Source organism: Pteropus vampyrus, unplaced genomic scaffold (assembly GCF_000151845.1).
Source record: "Pteropus vampyrus isolate Shadow unplaced genomic scaffold, Pvam_2.0 Scaffold528, whole genome shotgun sequence".
In the NCBI taxonomy this organism is placed as follows: domain Eukaryota; kingdom Metazoa; phylum Chordata; class Mammalia; order Chiroptera; family Pteropodidae; genus Pteropus; species Pteropus vampyrus.
The window spans coordinates 2,150,330-2,177,457 of NW_011889309.1; the positions used below are offsets into that span (position 1 = coordinate 2,150,330).

Sequence of the window (27,128 nt, forward strand, 5' to 3'; positions counted from 1 at the left end):
TCTCTCTCTCTCTCTCTTTCTTTCTTCTTTCCTTTCTTTCTTTCTTTCTTTCTTTCTTTCTTTCTTTCTTTCTTTCTTTTCTTTTCTTTTCTTTTCTTTTCTTTCATACTCACACATAAGCATACTCCATTGTGGTGTATATATGGGCCAGTTCCAAGTCCCATGCCTCTCCCCCATTCCACTTTGACTCTAAGCCCATCACCCTATTTATAGTGTAAATCATCCTGACCAACCTGTCTCAACCCCATTAAATACGATAATTTTTTTTTTTTTAGCTCTCACACAAGACTCCACATTGGGTTATCTGGGCTGATAGACAATCTGTTTGTTGATATCAGAATGCTGCTGCTCACCCAAGGGATTAACATTCTTACAAATTCATTAGAAACCTGATAGAATATCAAGGCCTTCTGAGCTTGCCAAACATTCATTCCTCAGCCTAATGAACACTTTCCTCCCAGGCAGTGGTTACAACCCATCAATTTCCCTGCCTTCTTCCTGGTTGTGCAGCCTAGAGACTCCAGTATATGCCTTGAGGTGAGTTCACCTTTAGTTGTCTGGACACTACCAAGACATCTATCTAAAAAGTGCCTTTGAATACTTGTGGCTTTTATATGTTAATAATAAACATCTGATTTGCCTTTCAGGGTAGGGTGGAATAGTTTGTAGCAGATCAATACATCTACCGAGAACAACTAGAAATGCTAGATACAATACAATATTCATCTGTTTGAAGGCATTATAGACCTGCTGGAGCAACAAGAATTAGAGAAGAGAAAGTAAGAAGAGGTGAGATGATGTTCTGTAGTTGCTACTAACCTGGAGGGATTTGCCTTTTCTGGGCATAGACTGAGAGTCTGGAGATCCAGGCTTTGCACAGGCATGGGGCTATACTGGGCAGGGGGAGGGTGTGTGTGTAGGGGGTAGCCACCAGAGCTTCTGGCAGTCTTAGGACTAGAAAGAGAAAATTAGATACTTGAGGGGCCTCAAATGCATGGCCAGTTTTCTCTTGAGGTTATTTACAGAACTCTGAAGCTGAGTGGAGTAGAAGGCCAAAAACAAAACAAAACAAAGCAAAAAGCAAAACCAAAATCCCTAAGCAGAAAGCCTATATATAAAGAAGAGAGTTTTTCTGCAATCTTAAGGTACCAAAAAGATAAGACACCAGGCTCTCAATTAATGCTGACTACTTTCTGGGATAGGGGTAAATCAGAAGTAGACTAAACCTTATCAAAACACAATCCAGCTTACATTTACTTCAATCTTTGATTGAATTAAGATCATCTGTTGCACTTTGCCTAGCAAAGAGTAAACCCTTTCTTGAAGATCACAGCATCTACAGACTATAAAATGTCTAGCATTCAATAAAAAAAATTATTAGGAGTGTCCAGAGATAAAATCATATGCCCCAAAACCAAGAAGGGGAAAAAAACCAAGACAATAGAAAAAATCTACAGGTGATCTAGATTCGAAATTAAAAGAAAAGGACTTTAAATGTGATAAATTTGTTCAAAAAAAGGAAAGAAAATGTACAACATAGATGAAAATAGAGAATTTCACCAGAAAAGTATAAACTCAAATAAAGAATCGCCTGGAAATGTTACAAGCAAATAATAATAAACATCTTAAAGAACTGGAGGTTCATTAAAGCAGCATGGTAAAGGAGGAAAAGTGCTGGATCCTAAGAGTAAAAAGATAAAGGCTGTGGTTCCCAGATCTGTCTATATCTAGCAAAGAGAGCCTGGGGAAGTCATTTAACTTCTCTAATCCTTGGTTTCCATATCTGTCAAATAGGATAATGAGATCTACTCTTATCTACTTCAGGGCATCAAGCAGATAATATTAAATAACATACATAAAAGCTCTTTAAAAATTACCAATCATTATAGGAATGTAAGGGTATTATACAAATGTAAGATATCAATTCAAAACACTACTCCATCACCAGATGTATTATATGTCAATTACAGGTGATTAGCATGTCCTTGACTAATGCCTGTATTGTTATAAAAGGGTTTGACCCGAGAAAGCTAAGAGAAAAATAATAACAAGCCAACTCTAAGTTATGTTGGGGTTGATTATTCAATTTGTGAATTATCCCTTGGCAATTGAAAATCCTAAACTAGTTTCTCTCACTTCTTGCCAAGCTTTTGGATCATCCCCTTCAGTTTTTCAGATGGTGCATTCTCATGGATTGCAAACCCATATTAATGTCTGCCTAGTGTGTTTCATCGAGGTAAATCTGAAGCAGAAATACTTCAATGCCTTCCAAAGCCAACAGTAATAATATCAAGACAGTCTGTTACTTTCATTCCCCATATCACTGCTTTCCTCTATTAGCATATATAATGAAGAGTGCTGTGCTAGCTTTTCCATGTAAAGATTATGTAGGCCATCCACTACCAGTAGAACATGTGAGCTTCCCTGGCATAGAAAGGACAGGTGTGTTAGGCTTTTTGGGGACTACAACTATTATAAGGTCATAAGCCCGGCCTGAATGGAGCTTTTAGTCTTGTAAAAGAGATGTCATGTGCCTAAATAATTATAATACAAGCTATAAAGTGATTTAAGTACCATAAGAATGACAGTTAAAGAAGTACAGGAATTTGTGTGAAAGCTCATTTGGAACTGAATTGATCGTAGATTTCATGGCCAAGGTGGCAACAGAGTTTGGCCTTGAAAGACAGCAAAATTGGAAATAATCTAAGAAAAAAAAGTATGAGCAAAGAAACAGTTAAAAAAATGTAGGATGAGAAATCGAGTTCTTCTTTATGATACCCTTACCAAACTGAACTCGATTTCTTGAGTTCAGTTTGATAAGGGTATCATAAAGAAGAACTTTTTAAAAAAGAAACTAAAATCAAGCACTTCTTATGTGGCATGCACTTTATGAACATTATTCCAATTGTCTCAAAAATAATCCTCTAAAGCAGATATTCTTAATCTCACTTTAGAGGTAAATTGAGACTCAAAAATTAATTAATTTACCCAAGATCTCTCTGCTGACAAGTGAAGAACAGGATTCAGATCCAAATGGGTTTGGCTCTAAAGCTTGCTGCTTCTGAGAGGAGCATTACTGATACTCAGCCTGAGTGATGTTATCACACATGTGAGACCACTCACATAAAGCTGGAGCTGGAGAGAGGTGGGGTTGCAGATAACTTAGAATTTGTTTACATTAAGACAGTAATTACAGCCAGAGTGAACAAGATAGCCCAGGAAGTGGAGGTAAGAGTAAAAGGTCCAGGGAGGAAGAATAATCAGAAAAAGAGATGAAGTAGTAGGAGTACAAGGACAGAAAACCTTGGTTTAATGGAAACCAGGATCAAAAGAGAGCTTGAAAAAGGAAGAGGAAACTGCAACTGCTGCAAAGCTTGACAGAGGATGAGAGTAAGAAGACCAGGAAAATGCCATTTGGTTGGCGGTCTTGAAACGAATGATTTCAATGGAGAGAAAAGTGCCTATAGCCAGGTGTATTGATCGTAAGAAAGTTGGTTTAACCTAGGGACATGGGCCACAGATAAAGCAGAGCTTTCAAAACTTTCCTGATGGCAGAAAAGTCATTAACTGGGGCTACTTATTAAAAATTTGAATTTCTAGGTCTCCTTCCAGTCTCCCAATCAAAATCACCAGGGACAAGAAGGGCCTGAGAAACAGTCGATGAGATTTTTAAATCACCAGGACTAGAACAGTGTTTCTCAAACTTTGATGAATATAAGAATCACCTAGGGATCTGGCTAAACTGTAGATATTGATTTTGTAGGTCTGAGGTAGGGCTTGGGATTCTGCATTTTAACATATTCCTAGGTGATGTCAATGCTGTTGGTCTGAAGACAATATTTTTTATGACAATGGACTAGACCAAAGCTTGCTTGTCCCACAAAGGTAAGTGCTAACACCTGGTTCTTCTTGGCAACTTTCTTTTTTACCACCTGTGGACCATGCTCCTGGCTCCTTTCCACACTCACCAAGAGATGGCAGCAGATCTAAACATCAACTTCCACAGAAGTACAGGCTTGGAGATTCCATTTCATTCCATTGGACTTCCCGTATGCCTTAAAAAATATTCTTTATTCACTTTCTCAAGACAAATAATTGGATTAGATGAGTACAGAAAAGCTTTCCTTGACTACTTTAGTAGAGAGAGAGAGTGAGTTCTCCCTCTACTAGGCTTTTATACCATGTTGTCTGCACTATTTCATGGACACTTAAATATACTTTACCTTACTATAGTTATTAAGTTGTCTTACACTGTCATTCAATTTTTAATTTGTATTAATATTGTCTCCACAAGCCCTTGGAGGCCAGGGATAAAATAGTATCCTTATGCCTTCTTAACCTTGACTTATAGTGGTTTGCTCACAATATTGAGTATGAATAAGTGAAAGGATCAATCAGACGTCAATTAAATCAAATGCATATTCTATTTGTTTCACTCTGACTTTTTCACAGAAAAAAAAAAGAAGAAGAAAGCTTGCCAAAAAAGTGTTAATGGTCTAGAAAAGTTCTGTAGTTATTTGCAGGTCTGTATTCATGATTTATCCCCTGAGAATCTTCTAACACATCACTAAGGAAAACTTTTCCAGGCCTGGAAAATGGATAACCCATGGCTAATGCTTCCTTTATCTAGGGCAGAGTGTGAGGCCATAACAGTGTCAGCTGGTCTATCAAATAACATGCTGGTCTCTCAAATCCATTTTCTCTATTTTTCTGTGGCTAGCCTATCATAATTGGCCAATATGCCACTCAGACACAAAATTCACAGCTTTCCACAATTTCTTGACAATTAAAATATATTGGCTGGTTAAGTCTTGTAGATATTTTAGTTTTGCAATTTATTGTGGGTTCACTGAACTATGTCTATTTTACAAAATGGTATCTTTCTTTTTTGAGTAAGCATATTAGTTTGCTCATTTCTAGTCCCTCTGTAAGAGACTGCCTGATCCCATGGCTCTGAATACCACTTACATGCCGATGACTCACCTGTTTACTTATCTGTCTGAATCCACTCTTCTGAGGTCTATCATCTTATATACATTTGACTGCCTGACATCTCTACTTGGATGTCATATAAGCATTTCAAACTTAACATTTTCCAGATGGAATTCTTGATCTTCTCTCATCCCATACCTCAACCCCAAGGCTGCTCCTCCTCTTCCATTTTTCCTCTTCTTACTAATGATACCTCTTGGTTACCTAGTTGGTCAAGCCAGAAACTTTGTCATTCTTTAGCTTTCCTTCATCCTCCACATCCAATCTACTACCAAGACCAGCTAAGTCAACTTCAAAAAGATTTATTTACTTCTTGCCATCTCCATTGTTACCCTCCTATATAAGCTAACATCACATCACCTCTGGCCTGGATTGTGAAATCCTAAACCATTTTTTGAGCTTTCAACTAACTCAAAATGTTCACTCAACATTTAATGGAGTACCCATACTGTGTTAGTCAATGCTCTCAAAAGAGCACAGTAAGTTCAAGAAAAATCTATAAGTAAACCTGTTATAATACAGGTGATTATAAGGCATGATGACCCAGAAGGAGGGTATGAACAGTATACAGGGAGGAGAAAACAGTGTCAGAGAACACTTCATGAGGAACTTGATGTTTAAACTGGGCTTTTGAGAATTATTAAGATTCTCATCAGGCAGACATATGGACAAAAGACTTCTGGGTATAGTGACAGAAAAGTATGGCATTTTCAGGGAGTATCAAGCAGAGCACAAAGTCAGGAGGACAGGTGGAGATGTGACTGGTGTGGTAGGCAGGGGCTAGATCACATGAGGGTACTGTTATAGGCTGAACTATGTTCCCCCAAAATTCATATGTTGAAGCCCTAATCTCCTGTACCTCAAATTATGACTGTATTTGGAGATAGGTCCTTTAAAGAGGTGATTAATTTACAATGATGTCATTAGACTAAGTCATAATCCAACCTAACTGTTGTCCTTATAAGAAGAGGAACTTTGGATACACAGAGAGACTCAGAGGCAAGACCATGTGAGGAAATAACAAGAAGTCAAGCTTCTACCAGCCAAAGAGAAAAGGCTCAGGAAAAACCAGACCTGATAGCACCTTGTTCTTGGACTTCCAGCCTCCAGAACCATGAGAAAATAAATTTCTGTTGTTTAAGCCGCCAAGATAGACATGTTTTGTTATTGTGGCTCTAAAAAATTAATACAGGTATTATATGCAAATAATTTTGTGCCTTATCCTGGAGGCAATGGGTGACTGGGGAAGGGTTTAAGCAGGGAATAGACTATCCATCCATCCCTCACTCTCCATATGCAATATGGTAACTGTGTTGGGCACTAGGAATAAAGTTCAAAGTAGGCTTATCTGCAGAAATGACATTTTACCTGAGAGATGAACAGGAGGAATTGGCCAGATGAAAAAAAAGAGGGGGGGGTGGTGGTGGTTAAAATCATGGTCAAGAGAAAGGGAAGCACATGTGTGAAAGCTCTAAGATAGGAAGGCTCTTGGCACACTCAAGAAACTGACATTAGGCCAGTGTGGGCAGAGCTTGGTGAGAAAGGAGAAAAGCTTTAAGAGATGTAGATGGAGGGGGTCAAGGCCAGATCACACAGAGGTTCATAGGCCTCCTAAGCAAGTATGAACCTTGTCTGGAGAATTTTCTGTGAGTCCAGCCCAATACCCTGATCAAGGCTGAAGCTGAAGCCACCACCTCTGGCTGTTGCTATCTTTCCTTCCATTCAGCAGCTGTGGAAGACTTTCCCACCACTCATATGCCCATTGGAGCCAAGGTGACACCACCAAATGCACCAGGAGACACCAGGATTTGCATTTCATTTTGACTTCTTTCTAATGCTTCCAGACAAAGCTTAGAAATCACTCTTATCTTTCTCTCCCCAATGTTGTTTTCCTTTTCTTCCTCCTCTCCCTCACAGAGGGCTATTTTTTCCCCTTGACATCCTTCTCCTCGACATAGAGAAAAGTCATCCTTAACAGCAGTTTTATTGCACAGTGATATTAACACAATGAAGAAAATCTCTGCTAATTTTTATGAATTATCTCATCATAAGCAACTAATTAACAGTTGTGAAAGAACAGATGTTGGGCTTCCCCTTGGAGAGCCTTTAGCTGGAGGACTTTGCAATAGCTCTACCCTTGCCATCAAGGAGGGTCCTCTGCTTGAAACTGGTACTTCCTCTCCAATAGGGTCCCCACTTTGATGTCTCTTAGCCCTAATTTTGTGCTTTCTTGCATGGCCCAGCCTGGGGAGGCAGCATCGGGCTGGCCAATATACTCCGTGGTCGCTGGGCCAACTGTGATGTGAATGATTTAGGTTAGTTGGAAACTCTATTAAAATCCAATCTAAGCAGGTTGCCACTGCTCTCTGTTCTCATTACTCTCCCTCCCTAAAATCAGGCCTTGGCCTCTGTGCTTAGCTGAATGTGTCTATAAAACTGAGTGAACAGGCAGCGAACAGCTAAAAGGCACTTAATCAGGGAATAATCTAGACCCAGGTGGACAATAAATACTTAGAGGGGCAGAGAGAAGATAGAAAAGAAAACAGCAGAGGAGGAGGACAAGGGGGGAGGTTAAAAGATATCTGTTGCAGCCTTGAGAGAGAGAAACTGCACAAAAACACAGAACCCTAGGCTGCACCGGACCTGAGAGACCATGGCTTGAGAAATAAAGGCCAGAGAGGTGACACGACCCCTGAAAATTCAACAGTTCACATAGCCTGGGACTCATTCTTTTCCTGGGCTTCTCTCCTAAGCCCTGAGCCCCTCAGGTCACCATGCCTGCCCTCATCTGGTTTCCCTACTCTCTACTCTTCCTGCAACTCTCTGAGGACCCTCTTCAAGAACCCTGGCATCTGGCACAACCTCAGGCTATGTCCACAGAGGTGAAGGGGAAGAAGGCACTGAGGGATGAAGCAGGAGATGAGAAGGGTTGAAGCTGGCTCTCCCACTGAGGGGGACATATCCCCAGGTAGGAGTTAAGCATCAGAGCCAAGCAGGGCACGGGGTCCCTGTGATGCTGAGCCAAGCACATACAATCCTGTTCCTAAAGGTCAAATGTACTCCACTGTAACTGAAAAGGCCAGAGACTGCATTTGGTGTTCCTGGGAGGAGACGACACTGGAAGGACACTCCTAAAATCCTCCTTTTGTAGCCTGCCTAGGTCTCTTTCTCCTCTGTTCCAAAATCCAAGACAAATAGCCAGTTAACAGCTTCCCTCCTTACTCCAAGCAGAATGTTCAAGACTCTTTGTTATTATTCCACTTCAGGCTGTGTAACTTAGCTGATTTAGTCCCTATTTTCTGCCTAAGGCAGTATGTATATGGTCCCAAGTGGAACAAACACCCTTTCCATGGCAGTCCAAGATAAGAATGAGTCATTCATTAATTCATTTGACTGATGTTCATTGAACACTTACTATGAGCATGGCTAGGGGGAGTGACAGGTAATAAATATGGTCTTTAACCAATGCTTAAACAACTCACATCACTATGTCCTGTGAAGTGTGGGCTAAGGTAGTCACCCACACCATGACATGGGGGGCATTAAAGGAGAGAGTCCTCATGAACGAGGATAGGAAGGATGGTCCTAGAAGTTTTCTTAGAGGAGGAAGTCACATATCAGAAAGACCTTGAACTATGAATAAAATTTTGCTGGGCAGGCAAATTGAGGAGATGAGTATTCCAGGCAGAGGGAGCAATGGCCCAGAAACCTGAAACAGAAGGATGTTCTGGGGACTCCAGCCTGTCTGGAGGGCAGGATGGGAGTTGGGATGTAATGTTGAAAGGTGATGCCATATAGATACTCTGTAGCCTCCCTAATAAAGCTTCAGATGCCCTGGAAAGGATCTTGAGCTTTCTTCTAGAAAGTCAAAACTGGGAAAAAGTGAGAAAGAGAAGTGAAAAAGAGAGTGGCCACAGTGGGCATGCAGAAGTTGCTTGAGACAAGTTCTCCATGTGAGGAGAGTCCTGCTTTCTTTAGATGTCTGGAGGTAGAGATGCCATGGCTTCCGATCCTCATGCGCCAAGGCCTGGGGCTGCCCACGCCTCTACCACCACCTTCCACATTCAGGTGCCCTGGCTTAGGCAGGGAGGTCCCATTGTCCAAGAAACATTTACTCAACATCTTGAATCTCACATTCCCTGCCTCACCCCAAGTGGCCTGCTCCAGGTTTGCATTAAGTGGCCCTGGGTAGACCATACTCTCAAGATTGATGACAACTCATCCTGAGAGGGTTGTAAAGTATCTCAGGAGAGCACAGGATAAGCCAAGAATTTTAATCTCCACTCTTTCCCAGGCTCTAGGGACAAGTTCTCCATAGTTTCCTTAGGCTATTTACTCAAAAAGTTAAGCTTAAAGAAAAGAGGAGAGGGGGCTGTTTTGAACTATAGCAGTATAATGGGCATATAGTCTCCAGAGGCAAACAGGGCTTGGAATTTAATGCCAACTATAGACTCATACCAGTTGTGTGATCTTGGATACATTATTTAACTTCTCTGAGCCTCAGTTTTCTCATTTATAAAATGGACATGATGGGAGTATCAAATAATTTTGAACATCACAGTCCCTGGCACGTAATAAATATTGAATAAATGTTGCTATTATTAGAAGGCTAGATATTTCTAGCTCCAAAAGCCCAACTCTTACCTCAAACTCTTCTTTCTATTTTAGGATGTTCTACTCCCACCACCACACCATACAGGAAGATCACCCCTTATTAAAGAAAAAACAAAACAAAACAAAACAAAACTCTTGGTGGATTCTTTCACCTGGTCTTTAAGACACCTGCCAAGACACCTTCTCTATTCTTCCTTCTCTGGGGACTTGTGCTGATCTTTGAAAGCATGGACTCTCCAGGCCCCTTTTCTTGGTGTCTTCCTGGAAGAGAGGCACCCAGTATATTTAACAGGGCTGAATAAATAGCAATAATAATATATATTTAGCCATTAGCTGCATAAGTAATCAAAGATCACTGCCATATGATTCCTGGTTCATATGGAATCCAATTCATCATTTAGAACATCATTTGGAATCTAATAAAAAGCAGCTATAAATAAAGGTAGTGTGTAGAATCATCCCCTTTGAGTGGCACAAATGTGGCATCTGCCTTCTGCTTCTTTACAGATACCGAGGTGTCTTGGGGATCTGGGATGGATCTCATTTATGCCCACCTTCCCCCTACTCCTCCCAGAGGCTCCACAGAGGGGAGCACAGCAGAGGGAAAAAGAAGGGTGCCTAGTATGGGAGACAGGGGACAGGATCAGAGTCAAAGAAATCTGGGTTCAAATCCAGGGTCTTTCATGTTCCGCACAGGTGACCTTAGTCTCTCCAAGCTTTGATTTCCATACCTAAATACCAGACATTATCAAATCCATCTCTGGAGATTGTTGTAAAAATTAAACTTTATAATCTGTAGAAAATAATGAGCTCACATTAGGTGCCCAATAAACATAAATGTCATTCCATTCCATCTTCCATGATACAGCCCTTTAAAGTGATGGCCCATCACCTTTTCATTAGTCCCACTCTAGATGGAAACAGGAGATACATCAAGAAGGGAAAAAGAAGCCCCAAATGCCAAGGTGTCTATGGTCCCTGGACCACCACACTCACCATTGTTTAATTCTGGAGCATTCACTTTAGCACTTAATGCTTCCCTGTTTTGTTCTGGCTTATAGTTCCATCATGTCTGAATCTTACCTTTTCATATTTAAAACATTGGCCACAAAATATCATTATTTCCTTTATTTCCCACAGAGCCTAGCCTGCTTCAAGACACTGTCTGCATTAAATAAGTACCAGGGGACAGAGGAACAAGTTTGTCCAGCTACAGAGCCCAAGTCTCACAATTCCTTGCTCATAGCAGTACCTTCCTATGTTTCTTAGAGCACAAGAGGATCTGTCCCTTTCTGGAAGGATGACAGGCAGAGTAAGAGGTAATCTGCTGGGACTCTTGGGGGAGGTTATTCTTTCTAGGACCCATGGCAGTAAATAAAGACATCACTCCAAGCCAAACCCAACAAAACCCATGTGACAGGACCTCAGATTACATTCAGCTTGTAGGTTCCTCCTTTAGAGCCCTGACAAGTTATAAATGGCAAGATTACTAAATCAACATGATAAAGTGCTTGCTGTTACACAGGACTTCCCAGCTCTCTCTGCCCTAATTGCACAGTCTCAGTCACAGACACATGGCCATCCTGTTAGGCTGCCTCTACCTACTCAAAACGTGTTGGTTTTGAGGCTCTGGGCTACTTAGTTCTTGTGAAAAATAGTTGACCATAACAGAATCAGGCAATTCAGGCCAAGGATTGGACTGGGGATAGTTTCCAAGGGCATGTATGATCTCCTGCATAAAACACAGCTCAAGAGAAGGACTTCAAGTGGTTCAGCCTCTCATCTTGGAGGCCATCTAAACTGAGGAGCAGAATAACGGCCCCAAAGATGTCTACATCCTCATCAGGCACTGTGCTAGCCATTTTGCATACATTATTGCACATAAACTTCAACAATCATATAGGGTGAGTTTTATTACTCCTATTTTATAGTAGAAAATAGAGGCCAAATAACTTGTCCAAGGTTACATGATAAAACTAATTCAATTCCATGTTTGTATGTCAATCGAGCCCATCCCCATTTCTCTACCCTATAATTCCATCCAGAATTATGCTTGCCATAAATGTTGAGCAAATTGCTATTTTTTAAAGAAAAGAATAAATAACATTTATTAACTATTACTAGATTCCATACACTGTGCATGGTTCTTTATACATTTACTCTCAATTAATATAATAACCCTCTGTGGTAAACTGTTATCTCCAATTTATAGATGAGAAATTGTGAGAAAAGTTGGGTAATTTGCCTAAAGAAATATGGCTAGTAAGGAAGATTTATACCCATGAATTTTGAATCTTAAGCCAGCTTGTTCCATAATGCCTAGGATATGAAGGCTTGAATGTGAACTCCAAGTTCCTTCAGGTAACCATCCTCATGGCTTCATGGTAAGATGGGCACTTGCTAGAGGCCCAGAAGGGACATGCTCCCTCCCCAGGTTGCACAAGCCCTCCATGAAAGGGTGACCCTGTATTCCCAGCTCAGTGCCCTCCCAGATGCCAATATTGCTCTCTGTGAGATAATTCCTGGGCCAAATGAAACAGAGGTTGCTTAAATATAGGGAGAGCTCAGTGGGGGCATCCACAGAAACTTTCACTCATTTACACCCAATTTTATCTTCACCAACTCCACTTATTCTATTTAACAACCTCAATTTTTTTTAGCATTCCAAGTTTTCCAAATTGGCTCTAAAGAGGAAATTAGCATTCAAGCACCATTTCCAGAAAAAGATCTCTTTAGTTTTAAAAATCCCAAGAGCTCCAGGAAGTACATGGAGAATTCCTTATCGATTGCTTTTGGAAAGTTCTCCCTCTTCTCTAGCCTGTTGGCCTGAGACTTCCAGGTCGTTGCCCAGGTTTGGGGTGACCCACTGGTATTTTACTCTAGCACAGGCTGATGGTGGTACTTGTTTGGACCAACTCCTTAACAGAGTCTCTTGCTGAGGACCCTGGGTCTGTATGCTTCTTTTTCCTGTCATCTCTGAGAAAATCCTTCTTTCATCTGTAAGCGAAAAAATCAAAGTCTCATGTTGTTAGATCCCTGCCTCTGGGAGAATTTGTGAGTGTTGCCAGCAAAGTGACATTTCTTCCCATCTGTGTCACTCCCAGCTCAAAAGACTATGTGCTATAAAGGATTGGAAAAGAACAGCTTGGAAGGGGTGACACAACTTAGGGAATCTCCCAGCCATCCAGCTGCTTAAGACAAGTGTTTTTAGACACTGTGGCAACCTGCTGCAGGCTTTCAAAGAAAGGCATTAGGTCTGATGTTGAGAGCAAAGCCCAGCCGGTGAAGAGCCAGGGGTGGGGGTACATTTTATAGGCATAGGTGAAGATCTAGATGGCCTTTCTTTAACCCAAAGATCAGTCAGCTAGAGCTTGGTGGGAATAGTCTGAAAAGGGGCTCTGAACCCAGAGACCAGACACCACCAGGCTGGAGCAGGAACCTGTGGTAGATTGGAAGCAAATGAAGTGAGTGCCTGACTCTGATGTTGGGGAACACATCCTAATTTACCACATGTCCAACACAGTTCTGAGAGCTTCCTATGTAGTAACTTATTGAATTCTCATGCAAACATAGGGCAGTGACTACTGTTAAACCATGTTACAGGTGAAGAAATTGAAGCACTAAGAAATTAAGTTCTTAACCAAGGTCATACAACTAGTGAAGGGTAGAATTCAGATTCAAACCAGGAAGTATCATTAGAGCCCATGTTCTGGTATCAACCTACACTATGCTAGAGCCTTCCAGAGTCAACCCTAGTACCACCCATAACACATCTGGTTCCATGTTGCCCTTACTCTCCAGACCCTAATCAGCTTGGAATAGCCATGTAAGACACCTGGGTGAGTCAGGGCAGCAGGAACCTTCTTGTAGGCTGCCCCAGATAGCCACTTATCCTGGTTATGTTGGTTTCCTCAGCAGGAACACAGAAAGTGAGAGGAACTGAAAGGGCTGCAGTTAATGTCTGCCCCTGGGGTAAGGTTTCAGAATAGTGAACATCTCCTCTGAAGGGGATGATGCTAACAGAAAGAATTTCGATTTTGGAGAGCCCCAACCAGGGCTGCAGTGCCTCCCAAGTCTAGCATGGTAGCACTGTCTGCCTTCCCGGCCAGGACCAACACATGTACATACTTAGACCGACTGGTCTGGGCTCTGTTCCCTGTCCACAACACTCATCAGTGTGGGCTTCATGGGCCTTGCCAACTGGCCTACCACAAGCTAACTGGGCTCCAAAACTCAGCTCAGTGGGAAGAAGCATACACCAAAAAGACATAGAGGGGGCAGGTGGGCAGCCTGACAACTGTCTGCAGCCTCCTGCTGCCTGGTACAACCCCAGTAGCCAAGATCCAAGCACCATCAAGCCCATATGGAATGTGCATCTACTCATCCAGACTAATGAGAACTAAGTGTGACCACTGTCTTGCCTGAAGCGGAGCTGTGAGGCTGTGAGTGGGATGTGCAGACTCTGCCAATACACATATATACTTTACCCACTCAGGCTCACACACTCAGGCACTTGGTTGAGATCTGGCAGTGGCTTCCAGCGTTGCCAATACTTCTCTAGCTCTTCCATCAGTGGCCACAGAGAGAAAAGAAAACACCCAGACAGGTCTATACCAACAAAATTAAAAGGTTAAGTAGGGCTTCATGTCCTATCTGTCTTACCCAAGCAATATGGGGCCAAGTGGGGTCATAAATTAAATTTGGCAAGTGGTTGTTCCCATTCTAAGCTCTTATTAGTGGTTGTTAATGAGGACACAATGAAAATGGAATGTCTCCTTATGAGAGTATGAGAACAGACCAGAGGCTAAAATATTCTATCACAGAATCCCAGGTTGAAAGGAGTCTTAGAGGTATCAGGTCCAACCCCTCTTTGATGCTGAAATCCCTGTCCAACCTATCAGTGGGGACCTTCAGCTGTGGGGACCTTCATATCCAAAACAGTCCATTCCATCTGTCTGGTAAACATTTTTTTTTACATTCAACCAAAATCTCTCTAGATGTTGTTAATGACTCATTCTCCTCCCAAGACTCTGTAAACACAGACTGGAGACAGGTTTTTTTTGAATTCTGACAATATATCACCATGGCTGTTCTCTCAACACTGCATGCATCTCTGCCAGGCAGGGCGTCATTGAGGAGGGGCAAGATGAGAGCCCAGGAGAAATCAGACAATTGTAGCACAAATGAACACAGGCAGCCACATACCAAAAATATTTGAAAATCAGCTCTATTATCTAAGACTTTTAGTTAGCAAACAATAACCTAACCCCATCTCTTCGTCTCTAATGCCCTAGCCACTGGGACCTTTCCAGTTTCCTCCCAGAGATCAATCATAATGTTCATTGCCATTACTTGCCCGTTCTCTATAGCATGGCCTGATTTCATGAGGTCCTGGATGTTGATACCCCAGCCCCAGTATCTTTTAGTCGTAACCCGTCAATAAAGTACTGCTGACAGGCTATCCAGGACTCTACACTACGGTTGTCTTTTGACTCTCCTTGTTCACCCTTTTGCCCTCAGCCTCCAAGAGATGCCCTCTCCTCTCTTCCCTTTGGGGCTACCACTCCCTTCTATATGAACTTGGGCAAGCTCTGCGAACCTCGCCTCCTCCATGAGATGTGCTTACTTTTACCAGCCTCACAGATTGTTGGGGAAATTAACATGTGTGAAGAACACATGCAAACCATGGCACAAATGTCCCCAGGCAGCTGAGAGTCAGGAGTCCTAGCACTACCAGAGGGCCTTTACCAATTCACTTTTTATTGGGACTCAGTTTTTCTTATCCGTAAAATGGAGCATCTATGCCTAATTTATTCCTTACTTCTCTGCAGAAGAGACTATAGCTTAAGGCTATAGTTCAAAATAGGTTCTGGAAAAGCTGAGCGAGAAGATAAATGTCTTAAAAGCATCCTGTGTGGTGCTCCTGGAAGAAGACTAAGTCATGGGTGAAGATAGATGGTGACACTGTGGGCTGAGTGACTCTACGTACCTCGCTGGCCTGGGTGCCTAGCCACAACTAAGCTTCTCTTGTGCCCCCTGAAGATGTGGTGGTGGCAGGGATGGGGCAGGGAACAGAGAAGAGACAGCCTTGTGCAGACCCACATGAATGCAGATACACACACAGACTTTTTTTTCTGGCAAAATATTTACTCTCCTAATTACATATTCTGTATACTTATTTTTAAATAAAATTGGTTGGCATTTTTGAGCACTGACCAATATCTAGGAGAAGAGAAATTTCAAAATGGATAGGTCAGCTCAATATTCATAAGTTGCCATTAAATAATTCATCTAGAAAATTTACTAAGCACTTATTATGGGCCAGACACCATGCTAGATCCAGGAATACAGACATAAAAGATGTTCATTAGGGGAGAGATGTATGTCCCAGAAATCTTCTATATTCTCTCTCTAGATGACAAGGAAAAAGTCATCAATTTATATTTGTTACTAATATGAAAGACCAACCGACTGCCTACATGGGCATCTCAATTTGGAAAACAGATGAAAACTTATATGTCAACCAAAATTTCATAAATCACATCACATGGTAACATCATTAAGCGGGGGGCGGCACTACTCAAAAAGCCCCATAGTGAACTGTCTGCAAAGCACAGAATCCAGTTATGCCAACTGAATTGGATCTCAGCATGTCAGATATATTTAACACACAGCAAAATAGGGTAAGAAACCAGTGTTTATTATTTTTCCTTTTGCCCTTCCAATTCTCTTATTATCTGTATCTCTATTACACTTAAATGTTACATGTTCAACATTTTCTCTACAGGACGTAAAGCTTATTGGGGAAAACCAGCTAAGTAAAAAATGATAGTTGTAAAGTGCTTGGGGGTCCTAGTAAAGCAGAGTGTCAAACAAATCCAAGTTCTTGCTGCTTGATCATATATGGTCAACCTTAAACAAGAAACCTTAAACAAGAAAGCAATTCAATTGATGCAATAACCTGCTGATGTATCTAACGCCACCCTTCTTAGGAGGACTCTGCACCAACACGAGTAAGCCTCAAAAATCCCCAAGCCTCAGTTTCCTCATTCAACAGATGGACTTTTTGCCCTTGAGAAATTATTTGGAGGTAAAATGAAAAAAAGCAAAAGACCCCATTAGCAATAATGCTTCCATCTTTTAATTCCTTTACCAGATAGGACACAATATATTTAATGTGACTGCTATGATAACAGGATATATCGAATGTCTCGAGGAGTGTACTAGCTGCCCTAGAGCAAAAAGGAAAGAGTAAGCTTTGGAGACAGGTTCAAATTTCAGTATCTGTGTGACCTTGGACAAGTTACCTAAACTCTCTCAGCCTTGTTTCTTCATCTATAACATGAGATCATTAATTCTTACAAGAAGATTGCTTGAAATATGTGAAACACCTGGCACAGCATCTGTAAGAGAGTAAGGCCTTTCCAAGTGGGTGTTATGATTATTATTATTGTTTGGTACCATATCTTCAGTGCTTGGCACTCAAAAAATACTTGAGTGAGCTGATAAATGAATAATTGAATCACTGTATTTGCCATTATAGGCAAAAATTGCATTAGTACCCAATCAGGATCTTCAGCCCATTTCTATTCTCTCTTTTAAGTAAGACAGATTGACATTTTTTCCTGGTCCTCTTTCTCCTTTCTCTTCTACTTCCTCTAATAAGTTGACCTCTTTAAGCACAGGTAAGACCAGAAGAAAGTACTTTAAAACAATGATATCAAATATGTTCTTGTGGAACTAGGTCTTTCAAGGACCATGAGATTCATCCACCCATAACATTCACTGAGTTTGAGCAACAATGCTTGCGTATACTAGGCCTTTTGTGAAGTGGTTGTCCTCCCATGAAGTTCAGAGTCTGATGGGAAAATATCATAATTACAGCCTAACCCAGTAAGTGCTGGAACAAGGGGAATGGGAGAATCGTAGGAAAAAAGATGATTTCTCCCAGGGAAGAACAGGGTGATATTAGGAAAGGTCTTTGCAGACAAAGGGCTATTTAAACCGATAATGGTGTTGATGGGAGGAAGAGGAGATGTTTTCTAGGCAGAGAAGATAGAATGGGAGGAAGAGTTCTACAGGCACAGGAGATGGATGGGTGAAGCCTGGAGTAAACCTCTCTGGTATATTTGGGTAACAGTGAATAGTTCAGCATGGCTGAAATAAGGGCCTGGGAAAGAAGTAACAGAAAGTGGCCTAAAAAGCCTAGCATTCATTTGACTGACAAATAATTACTGAGTAATGTATCTAAAGCAAGGTAACATTTGCTAATGTAAGAAAGAGGATGAGAGAAAACTACAATAGTCGATGACCTTCACATACTGCTGAAGGTGATTCTGCTTTTCTAGGGGCTAAGGGAGCCTCTTGGTGGGCAGAGAGGAGAGCACTACAAGAGGAATCAAGGAAACTGACTGGGCTCTAGTGCTGACTGCCACCAGCCTGGCCACCTGCTTGCTATGTTACCTTGGCTAAGCCCCCTTTAGGCTTCCTTCCTCATCTGTGAAATAAGCAGGTTAGAAAATGAGATTCTTAGAATCCTTTAAGGTTCTAAGATATTATGATGATCTCTTTAAGTAATAGAGAGCTATAGAAATGGGGTGGGGTCTTCTCAGAACATTTATTAATTGCGGCTCTCAAAGTCATTACTTAGAAGACTCAGAGGGACAGAAGCAAAATCAAAAGACATTTTCAGAAGATAGATGACTGAAGGGGACTGACATGTGTGCGAATTTAAGAAATTTACATGGGCTGCCTCATAGTCATAAATAAAATCTCTCTTACCTAAAACCTCATTCAGGAGATAAACACTGGACATTATTATAGATAATTTGGCTGTATCTCTCACCCGTGCTTCACTTGAATGAAAAACAGCAGTTCCTAGACAGGGGAATGGGTTCAGCCACCTTTTTACAAACATCCATACTGTCACCAGCAGACAAGCAGGGCTGAGGGTGAAGCAGACAGGGCAATTTGACTCTGAGATTCCTGGTCTCTTTGAGCAGCCTCGCTCTCATAGCCATCTTTTCAGAGGCTGAGGGTTGGGAGGAACCCAGGAAAAAAACAAATGAGGGGAGAAGTAATCCCTGGGATTGGGGGAAAAGTGGCAGACTCTCATGGACATGGGAGACCCCAGTATCATCGATGATGGTTCAGGCCATCTGTGTGCAAGACTGCATGCTGCTAAGCACAGCTACTTGTGTTTTCTTGACCTACTTCTCTTCCCATCCCTGCCCTACTCCACATCCTCTCTAGAGTCCACATAATTACCACCTTTCCACCTATAACTATTGGGAGATTTTAGAAAGCTCCTGGCTCCCAGGATAACCAAGGAGACAGGAAAATGAGTCCTGGCGTTGTTTTGGTTTTTCTTTTCTTTCTTTTTCTTTGTTGGTTTAACTCTGCTTCCTGGCCTCTGCAGGAGATTAGGCTCAGTTTGACCTTACCAGTCAGTAGGGCCCCTAGGTATAAATCAGATAGAGGTGGTCTGGCATGAACAAAAGCTGAGGGTCAGCAGAGTCTGAATAGAACTGTACAAACGATGCTCCAAATGTGGGTTTAAAAGCATGAGGGGGTCCCTTAGATGCTCCCCATTGCTAACGTAGCTGGCAAGAGAGGGATCTATCAGCTCTACTTTCCGCTTCCCTCCAGAACAAGTGTCAGGAGAGCCAAGGCCATGAGGAGCTGCCAATTCTACCTCAATTCCTTTCCACCTCTCATTAGCGACAAATGGAAATTGATGGGTTACCACTTTAGCCACTCATTTAGAAGGGGAGAAAACCTTACAGAAATTGCTAAATAACTGAAAGCATCTTATAAATTAAGCACCTTAAGGATATGAGCCACTTTGCATTGCTGCTAAGCATAATTAAATTAGATTTTGAAGTTTCAGTAGAAATAAATGGGGAAGAGGGAGGGAAGATTTTGTTTTCAGTTCCCTTTTTTAAGCATGCAGAGTGGTGAGTCCAGGACAGGGTGAGAGGGAGAACTGAGTCACCTGCCCGCAGTTCTGATTCTCACCCACTGCCACTGCATAACTATAGAGAAACATGCCACAAGGTAACACAGAGCAGCTCAGAGACCTGCAGCTTGGCCTCTGGCCTAGCCAGGGTCTCAGCTTCCGTCTTGCTTCTGTCCACCCTCGGCCTGCTAACCACTACCAGTATGCCAATTTCTGGAACCTCAGGACCAGTCCTGATCACAGCTGAAGAAATTTGGGAGCTTGAAGCAAATTTCCTGGCTTAAAGCATCATGACATCTTCTTCATAAGTCAGCCTCTAACCCTTTCAGGATCAAATTTAGAATCCAGGATCCTGTCTCCCAACCCCAGTCTGGGCAGAGGGGCCTCAGGTGGGTATTTATCTGGATAACTTGCCTAGTATTTGAACCCGTCTGAGGCTCTTCCCTAGCCTTACCCCTAGGGTCCTGCTGGCTTCACGTGACCAATGACCAATCTGCCTGGATATGTTACTGCTGTGCCTCACCCATCTGTCCACATTGACCCCTTTTCCAATATACACACAGATGTGCCCAGTCTCTAACACCCCACATCTGTCCCAGGCCATCAGACCCCAGCATGGTATCTGCTGGACTGAACTGTCTCCTTGTTTCCACAGCTGGGTCTGTGTCCCCAGGACTCAGGTTAACAGTGCCTCAGACTGCCGTTACAAGCCTTGCTCAGGTCTTAGGTGGAAGAGGCACTTGATTTCCCGGGCAATCCCGGACCCTGGGTAGAGCCAAGCCTTCCTCCAGGGATGGGGTTGCTGGTGGGACAAGTGGCAGCATGGCCTGCCACACCTAGAATGGGCACCCCCTCAGCAACTAGGACAAGGAAGAAAACAGCAGGAACACACAATGCTGAAGTGACCGTGCCCTCCCTCTCCAGAACCAGGCTAGGGCAAGCAGATACCAAGTCAAGGGCACTGTAAAGCAGTGGGCCAGCGTCACCCAAAGGACTCCCTGGCTTCATCCAAAGCACACAACTCCAAGAAGCCTTCTTAGATTGATCAGAGAAGAAGAGAAGTGATCTCTTCTCTGATCTCCGGCCCTGCATTTGCAACCCCTTGGGCCATTCCTACCCTCCTTCCTTACCTAATAGCTGTCTTTTTATGTGTGGCTGTGGGGAACAAGCTGTAATGGAGACTTAGCAGCATCTTTATTCTTATCACAGTGGAATCTGGGAGGGTTGACAAGACTGGAGCTGTGACCCTGTCAGCTGCACATTCCCCACCCCCCAGTCCTGGGGCCAACCAAACTTGAGAGGACATAGTGCAAGGTCATACGTCCCCTGTGAACACCCGGAGTAATGATACAGGGCATCACCCATGGCCAAGATGCCCCTGGGGTGCCGTTTAAGCAGCACTTACCAATCCTTAGGGAGTGTGGACTGCAGGTGACCATCACAAGCCACACCAGTAGCAGCACCAAAGGCGCAGAGACTCCGGGCATCTTCTATAAATCCTCATGGAGTCTTCTGCTGGTCTGGGCATGACATAACTCTGTGAGAGAGTAGTGGGAGCGTGAGTCCTGGGTTCCTGCTAGGAAGCCACCCATCCAGTCCAGTGACCCCAGATATACCCCCAGAGCCAGTGGGGAAGGCAAAGAACCCCTCCACAGAACTGCTGGCAGTGCCTATGGAGACCTTCAGGCTAGTTCCACGCCTCTGTCCTTCCTGTGTCCAGGCTCACAAAAGGTTCATGTTCTCCTTCCCTCTCATTGGAAAGAGGGCAAATGGAGTGGCTAAATGATTCATAGACTCCACCTTTTTAAAATCTTAAACTGGAGATGAAGCCATTCATCTGCTATTAAGGAACAGGAGCCACAGATGAGCAGAAGGGGAGAGGGTCGGATGGTTATGCCAATGCCCCCAGATGCACTGCTAGCTGGATAGTGGTGTGGAGAAGGGCTGGGCTCAAGTCCAGCTCTTCCATGTGCCAGCTGTGTGGCCCTTGTGAGGGCTTCTCTTGGTCACTCAACCCAGTTTCCTCACAAGTAAAACTGGCATGACACCACTTGTCTGGTAGAATTAAATTGAGGACTAATACAAAATAGAAGAAGCTGCTATGCTCAGGGCCTGGCCTAAAGGAGGGACTATTCAGATTTAGTTCTTCCCCAGCCCAGATGGGCAGAAGTGTACATCCCAGGTCATCAGCTGGTTTCCACATCTGCTCCTGATGCCTATTAAAAACTAACTCCTCACCATCCTTCCTCCATTTGTCCCTCTCCTCCTTCCCTCTCTGCCAAAGCCAGAACCTTAGAGGGTACTGCCTCCCCCAAAGGCAGCATTGTTCCCTCACTAAGACCATTCCAACACCCTAAGACCAGAGTCTATAGGCTGTCAGTTCTGTCCCATCACCAGTTAGAACCTGGATGTGCTAATCCTGGGTCACTCTTGGTTAAGAAAGCAGTATTAAAGTGATTCCTCCTCCCACCCTCTAGACACACAATGCAATAGAAATATGGGCAAAAGACCAGAACACTAACAACTATATCTAAAGGCCTAGAAACATTTGAAAAGGCACTCAGCTTCACTGGGCATCAGGAAAATGCAATTTTAAAATACAATAAGATACCACAATACACACACTGGAATGATTTTTTTAAAAAGACACTATCAAGTGTTGGCAAGGATGTCATGCAATTGGAACTCTCAAATAGTGTCAGTGGGAGTACAAATGGATAGAACTCTTTTGGAAAATTCATCTAGTAGGGCTTTACACATACCCTAATGACCCAGCAACTCCACACCTAGGCATATATGTAATATGTACATGTCCACCAGAGAAGGACTAGAATGTTCATAGAAGCACTCTTTGGATTTCCCAAACTGGACTACTCAGATATCTAGCAGCAGAATGGAGAAATACAGTGTATGTTCACACAGTAGAATGTCATATGGAAATGAAAATGAATAATCAATAACTACATCCACTGTATGGATGAATCCCATAAACATTATATTGAGCAAAAAACAAAAAACAAAAAACAACACAAAAGAACATGTAAAATATGATTCTATCTATACAAAGTACAAAACAGACAAACTATTCTGTGCTGTTAGAAGTTTAGTTAGTGGTTACCCTTAGGGGTGAATAGTGACTAGAGAGGATGTGCAGGAGTCTTCCAAGGGTGCTGGTGATGTCTTGTATTTTACTCTGGGTGCTGGTTACACAAGTGTGTTCGGCTTGTGAAAACTCATTGAGTTGTATACTTATGTTCGTTTTTCTGTATTGTGTGTTATATTTCAATAAGTTTTAGTGACATCCCCTACCTCCTCACACACACTCAATGTTCCAGCCATACCCAGAACCTTGCAGTTTCCTGTGCACACCATGTTCCCTCTGCCTAAAGGATGTTCCTCTCTTCAGCCCCAACCATTTGCCAGAATCAGGTGCCTTTCTATGTGCCATCGCAGCAGCCTATAGTGGCTCTGATACCAGCACTTTTTTCCCCCTGGTGCTGCATTTATGTGTCTACACGTGAAATGAGAGTGGGCTTCTCAAGGGCAAAGACTGTTTCCAGATTACTGTTGTAGCCCCAGTCTACTTATACACAACAGGGACATAGTACATATTTGTTAAATGAATCGAAGGCCTCAAGCAATTGCCTCCTATAGGGAGAGAGAGTAAAATAAAGGTACGGGATTGGGGCAAAGACAATTATGCTTTTGGCAAATCAGGCCTAGAACCTATGTCCTTTAATTCATGGGTGTTGGTGCAGGGATAGATGGCAGCAAACATAGTCTCAAGGGAAGCTTAATATTCTTACTCATTATGGATTAAGTTAATTGTTCAGTGACTGTTTCTTCACTAGAATGAAAGTTTGATGGGAGAGGGACAGGGGACAGAAATCTTATTTGTCTGTTTCTTCAGGGCCCAGAACAGTGCCTGGCATATATTACAACCTCAATAAATATTTGTAGAGTAGATAAATGAATAAACTGTCAAAGAGGAAAGAACTGTAAAAATCTGGTTAGACTATATAAAAGAATATTAAAAATAACCATTTATGTCAAATGCCTTCCATTTATGCCTGATCAGCATGCTGCATAATAAGTATTATGCAGACCACTAAATAGGTGTCAGATTAGCCTGTGTAAATTTTATTTGATGACAGAACTATACTCAGTTCCTGCAGGCCTGACTGATGCCATTCACAGTTCTGAAGCTTGGCTGACTCTGGAGACCATATGTAAGGACAACAATGGCTGAAGTTCAGGGCTGCTCTTGGGCCTCAGCTGTCCGACCCTGGGCACAATGCTAAGAAATAATCTCCCAAACCTTACAGGAATAAAAAGAAACATCATGTTACATGTTTGTAAGTTCCAAGTGATTTCAAAATTATGCAAATGAGAGCAGAAAGAGGAAACTCTCAGATTCTTTATGAAAAGGCACAAAGAAATTTGAGATCTTATTTTCACTTTATGTTTAGATGAATTGGTCTTAGAACCTAACAGTGTAGCTTTATTAACTGAAAGTATTTTAATAATTTAGGTATAAAAAAGAAGTTATCCTGGAGATACAGCACTAATATCTCTTCCCACTAACATTACCCATCTCTGAGAATTTCACCTACATCCATGGTTTATTATGATAAGCATGGTGTGGCTTCTAAATTGGCATCTCAAAGCCAGAACACTTGCACTTGGCTGCCTCCTGAAATCTCCACCTGAATGTCTCACAGTATCTCATCTAAAGAAAAAGTACCCTGTCCACCATTCCTACCAGTTATGTGTCTACATCTTTTTTTAGCACTACAATCCACTAGTTATCCAGCCAGAAAATTGAAAGCTACCTTAGATTTCATCTTCCCCATACCCCTGCATCTTATCAGTCATCAAGTCCTGATAGCTCTGCCTCCTAAATACCATAACCTTCTCTCCATTGCCACTGACCCTACCCAGTCCATTTATTTGTCAGCAATAACCCAGTCCTCTGCAATAGAAGCCTTCTTGGTTTTCCTTCTTCTAGTTTCCTTCTCCAATTGGTTCTCCTTGCAGCGGAGAGGGTTCTTATTAAAATATAAACTTGATAATGACATACTCCAGTCCTGATAGTCTTGGGTAACTCTCTATTGCATCAGGGATCAAGGGAAAATTCCTCCCTCTCTTCCATGATCAGGCTTCTGCTCTCCTGTCCCTACTACCCATTCCCCTGCACCTGATATCCCAGCAGAGCTCAACTCCCAACTTCCCTAGGGATGCCACCTCTGCCTGTGTATAGAATGTAATTTCATCCTCTGATCCTGGAAACTGCTTTTTCCAGGCTCACTATATTACCTCACCTCTGAATCTTTCTGTGTTCCTTTCCGCATATACTGCCATCATACCTGGATCATTCCTCATTAGGGCACATATTCTGCTTCTGACAATACTGTCTGTCTCCACAGAACTGACAGCTGGGATGGGAGGCTGTAGCAAGAGCCTAGCACATTATCAGGCACATAGTAGGAGCTCAATTAATATAAGCTGAACGAATAAATGAACAGATGGTTAAAAGGCATTTCCTAAGTTTACACCAATATGAAATAAATTCCCAGTTTGGCTTATACATTTTGCATATTCTCTGTGGTTAAAACAAACAACCTAAGCAGATATAATGCTTCATATCTAGGCAAAGAGTGATCACAAAAGTAATACGTTGAGAAGGAAGCAAACATTTACTGCCTCTTTTTTTCTGTGCTTGGCGCTTGTGCTTATAGTCACAGTTAAAAATATAAGTTTGAGTCCTGCACTGCCATTTACTGGCTATACACCTTGGGCAAGTTACTTAACTTCTCTGAACCTTTACTTCTTCCTTTGTAATATGGGGATGATAAAAGTACCCTCAAAGAATTGTTATGAGGAATAATGATATGCTTGTCCTGTGCTTCTCACAGTAAGTCCTTGATAAATGTTAAATATTCCTGACCATTATATTAACCCTATAAGGTAGTGTTGCATATCACATTTCACAAATGTGGAAGCTAAGGCTCACAGAGAGGTTCAATAGTTTATCCATCTTCTGCAAGTTGCATGGTCATATACGTTGGAATTCCAGTGGCACTGGGGCTCAAAATCAAGAGTCTAATCATATGCAATCACAGATCCCATGTTCCTTTTTTTACTAGAGTTGAATATGGAAGCCCTGGAAAAATTTAAGTCCAAAGTGGGTACACAAAAATAGCTTGCAATTTCCAAGGGTCTCTGACAGTCCCTACCTAAACAGAGCTGGGCCTCAATCATATACTATAGGTAACTCAGAAGATGGAAAATCTAAAAACAGAACTTTCCTGTGCTACTGAGGACACTGTTTTGACACTGTTAAATAGCCATTTTCATTATAATGAGTGCAGAGTTAGGGCCCAACATGGACAGAAGCTGGGTCAGATATGGCTGTGGACGGTATTAAGAAAATACTCTAGGGCAGCTACTCCCCATGGAGCCCATTTTCTCATTAGTAACATGAGAATATCAATGCCTACCTCATGGGATGATAGGCACCAGGAGAGCAGGAAACACATTGGAATTTTCCACCTATGTCTCCAGTACCTAACACAGGCTGGCACATAGCAGGCACTCAAAATCTGTTGAAATAATAAAAAAATCCAATCAGGTCATGTATGTGGAAAAGTCTCTGTCAGCATCAAGTATTTGCTCATGACTTATATTTAGAGTTCTTTCCCACAAGGAATTTACAGTCCAGGTCCAATTCACACACTGTATGGCTCTCCTGTGAGCCCCCAGCCCTCGCCGTCGGCAGTGGTGGGCAGCATCTGATCGCACATTGCCCCATGAGCACTAGAAAAGATGCACTGTGGAACATCAGACTGATTTACCTACCATTTACCTTCTCAGGCTGTTTCCTCACCCAGACACCCAAAATCGGACACCCCCACTTCTTACAAAAGGGGAACCTAATTTCCATTTTTTCAGAATTTGAAGATTTGGTCAACTTCCTCAAGCTAGAAGATACTCCAATGTTTCTAAGTGTCTCTGACTCCCCTCTTCCGTGCTTGTATTTTGAATACAAACTCCATTTGTATTCAAAGGGCAGGGTCTTCACCTTCTTAGTCACTGCTACACCTCCAGCACCTGGAATAGCACCTGGTGTGATGCAGCTACTAATAAACATTATTGAATGTGTACATGTATGAATGAATGATTATTTAACTTTGCTCTTGTTTATGCCCTCTCTCTATAATCAGACATAAGATCCTCGGGGAAAGGGGAATGCCTCTTTTGGGCATATATCTTCCTAATACACTTGCTATGGTGCCTACAATGAGTAGAGGCTCAATTAATGCTTGCTAATTCTGACCAGCACTGGTTGATAAGCACAGTCACCACCTGCCAATAGCTCATGGTATTCGGGCAATGAACACATCTGGACCTCCCTGGCCCAGATGTGCTAAATGGTTTCTCCTCTCCTGATTTGTCAACAGTCCCTCCACTGATCTCTCTCTCATCCTCACAGGGCTATTACACCTTTAATTGTGATTTTTCAGGCAGGATCAGAGAGGAGGCTAACAGCCACCATAGCGTGCTT

The 27,128-nt window shown here is 42.4% G+C and overlaps 1 protein-coding gene across 1 annotated transcript in view; it reads right to left on the reverse strand.

Annotated features, from left to right (window-relative positions):
- GRIK4 (glutamate ionotropic receptor kainate type subunit 4) overlaps positions 1 to 27,128 on the reverse strand; it is a 451,038-nt gene that overhangs the window by 278,659 nt on the left and 145,251 nt on the right. The window contains exons 2-3 of the mRNA XM_011383591.2: positions 26,065 to 26,166; positions 20,970 to 21,101 (exon numbers count right to left, since the gene is read on the reverse strand). Of these exons, the coding sequence (XP_011381893.1) occupies positions 20,970 to 21,051 (82 nt within the window). The 5' untranslated portion in view covers positions 21,052 to 21,101; positions 26,065 to 26,166. The remainder of the gene's footprint in view (positions 1 to 20,969; positions 21,102 to 26,064; positions 26,167 to 27,128) is intronic.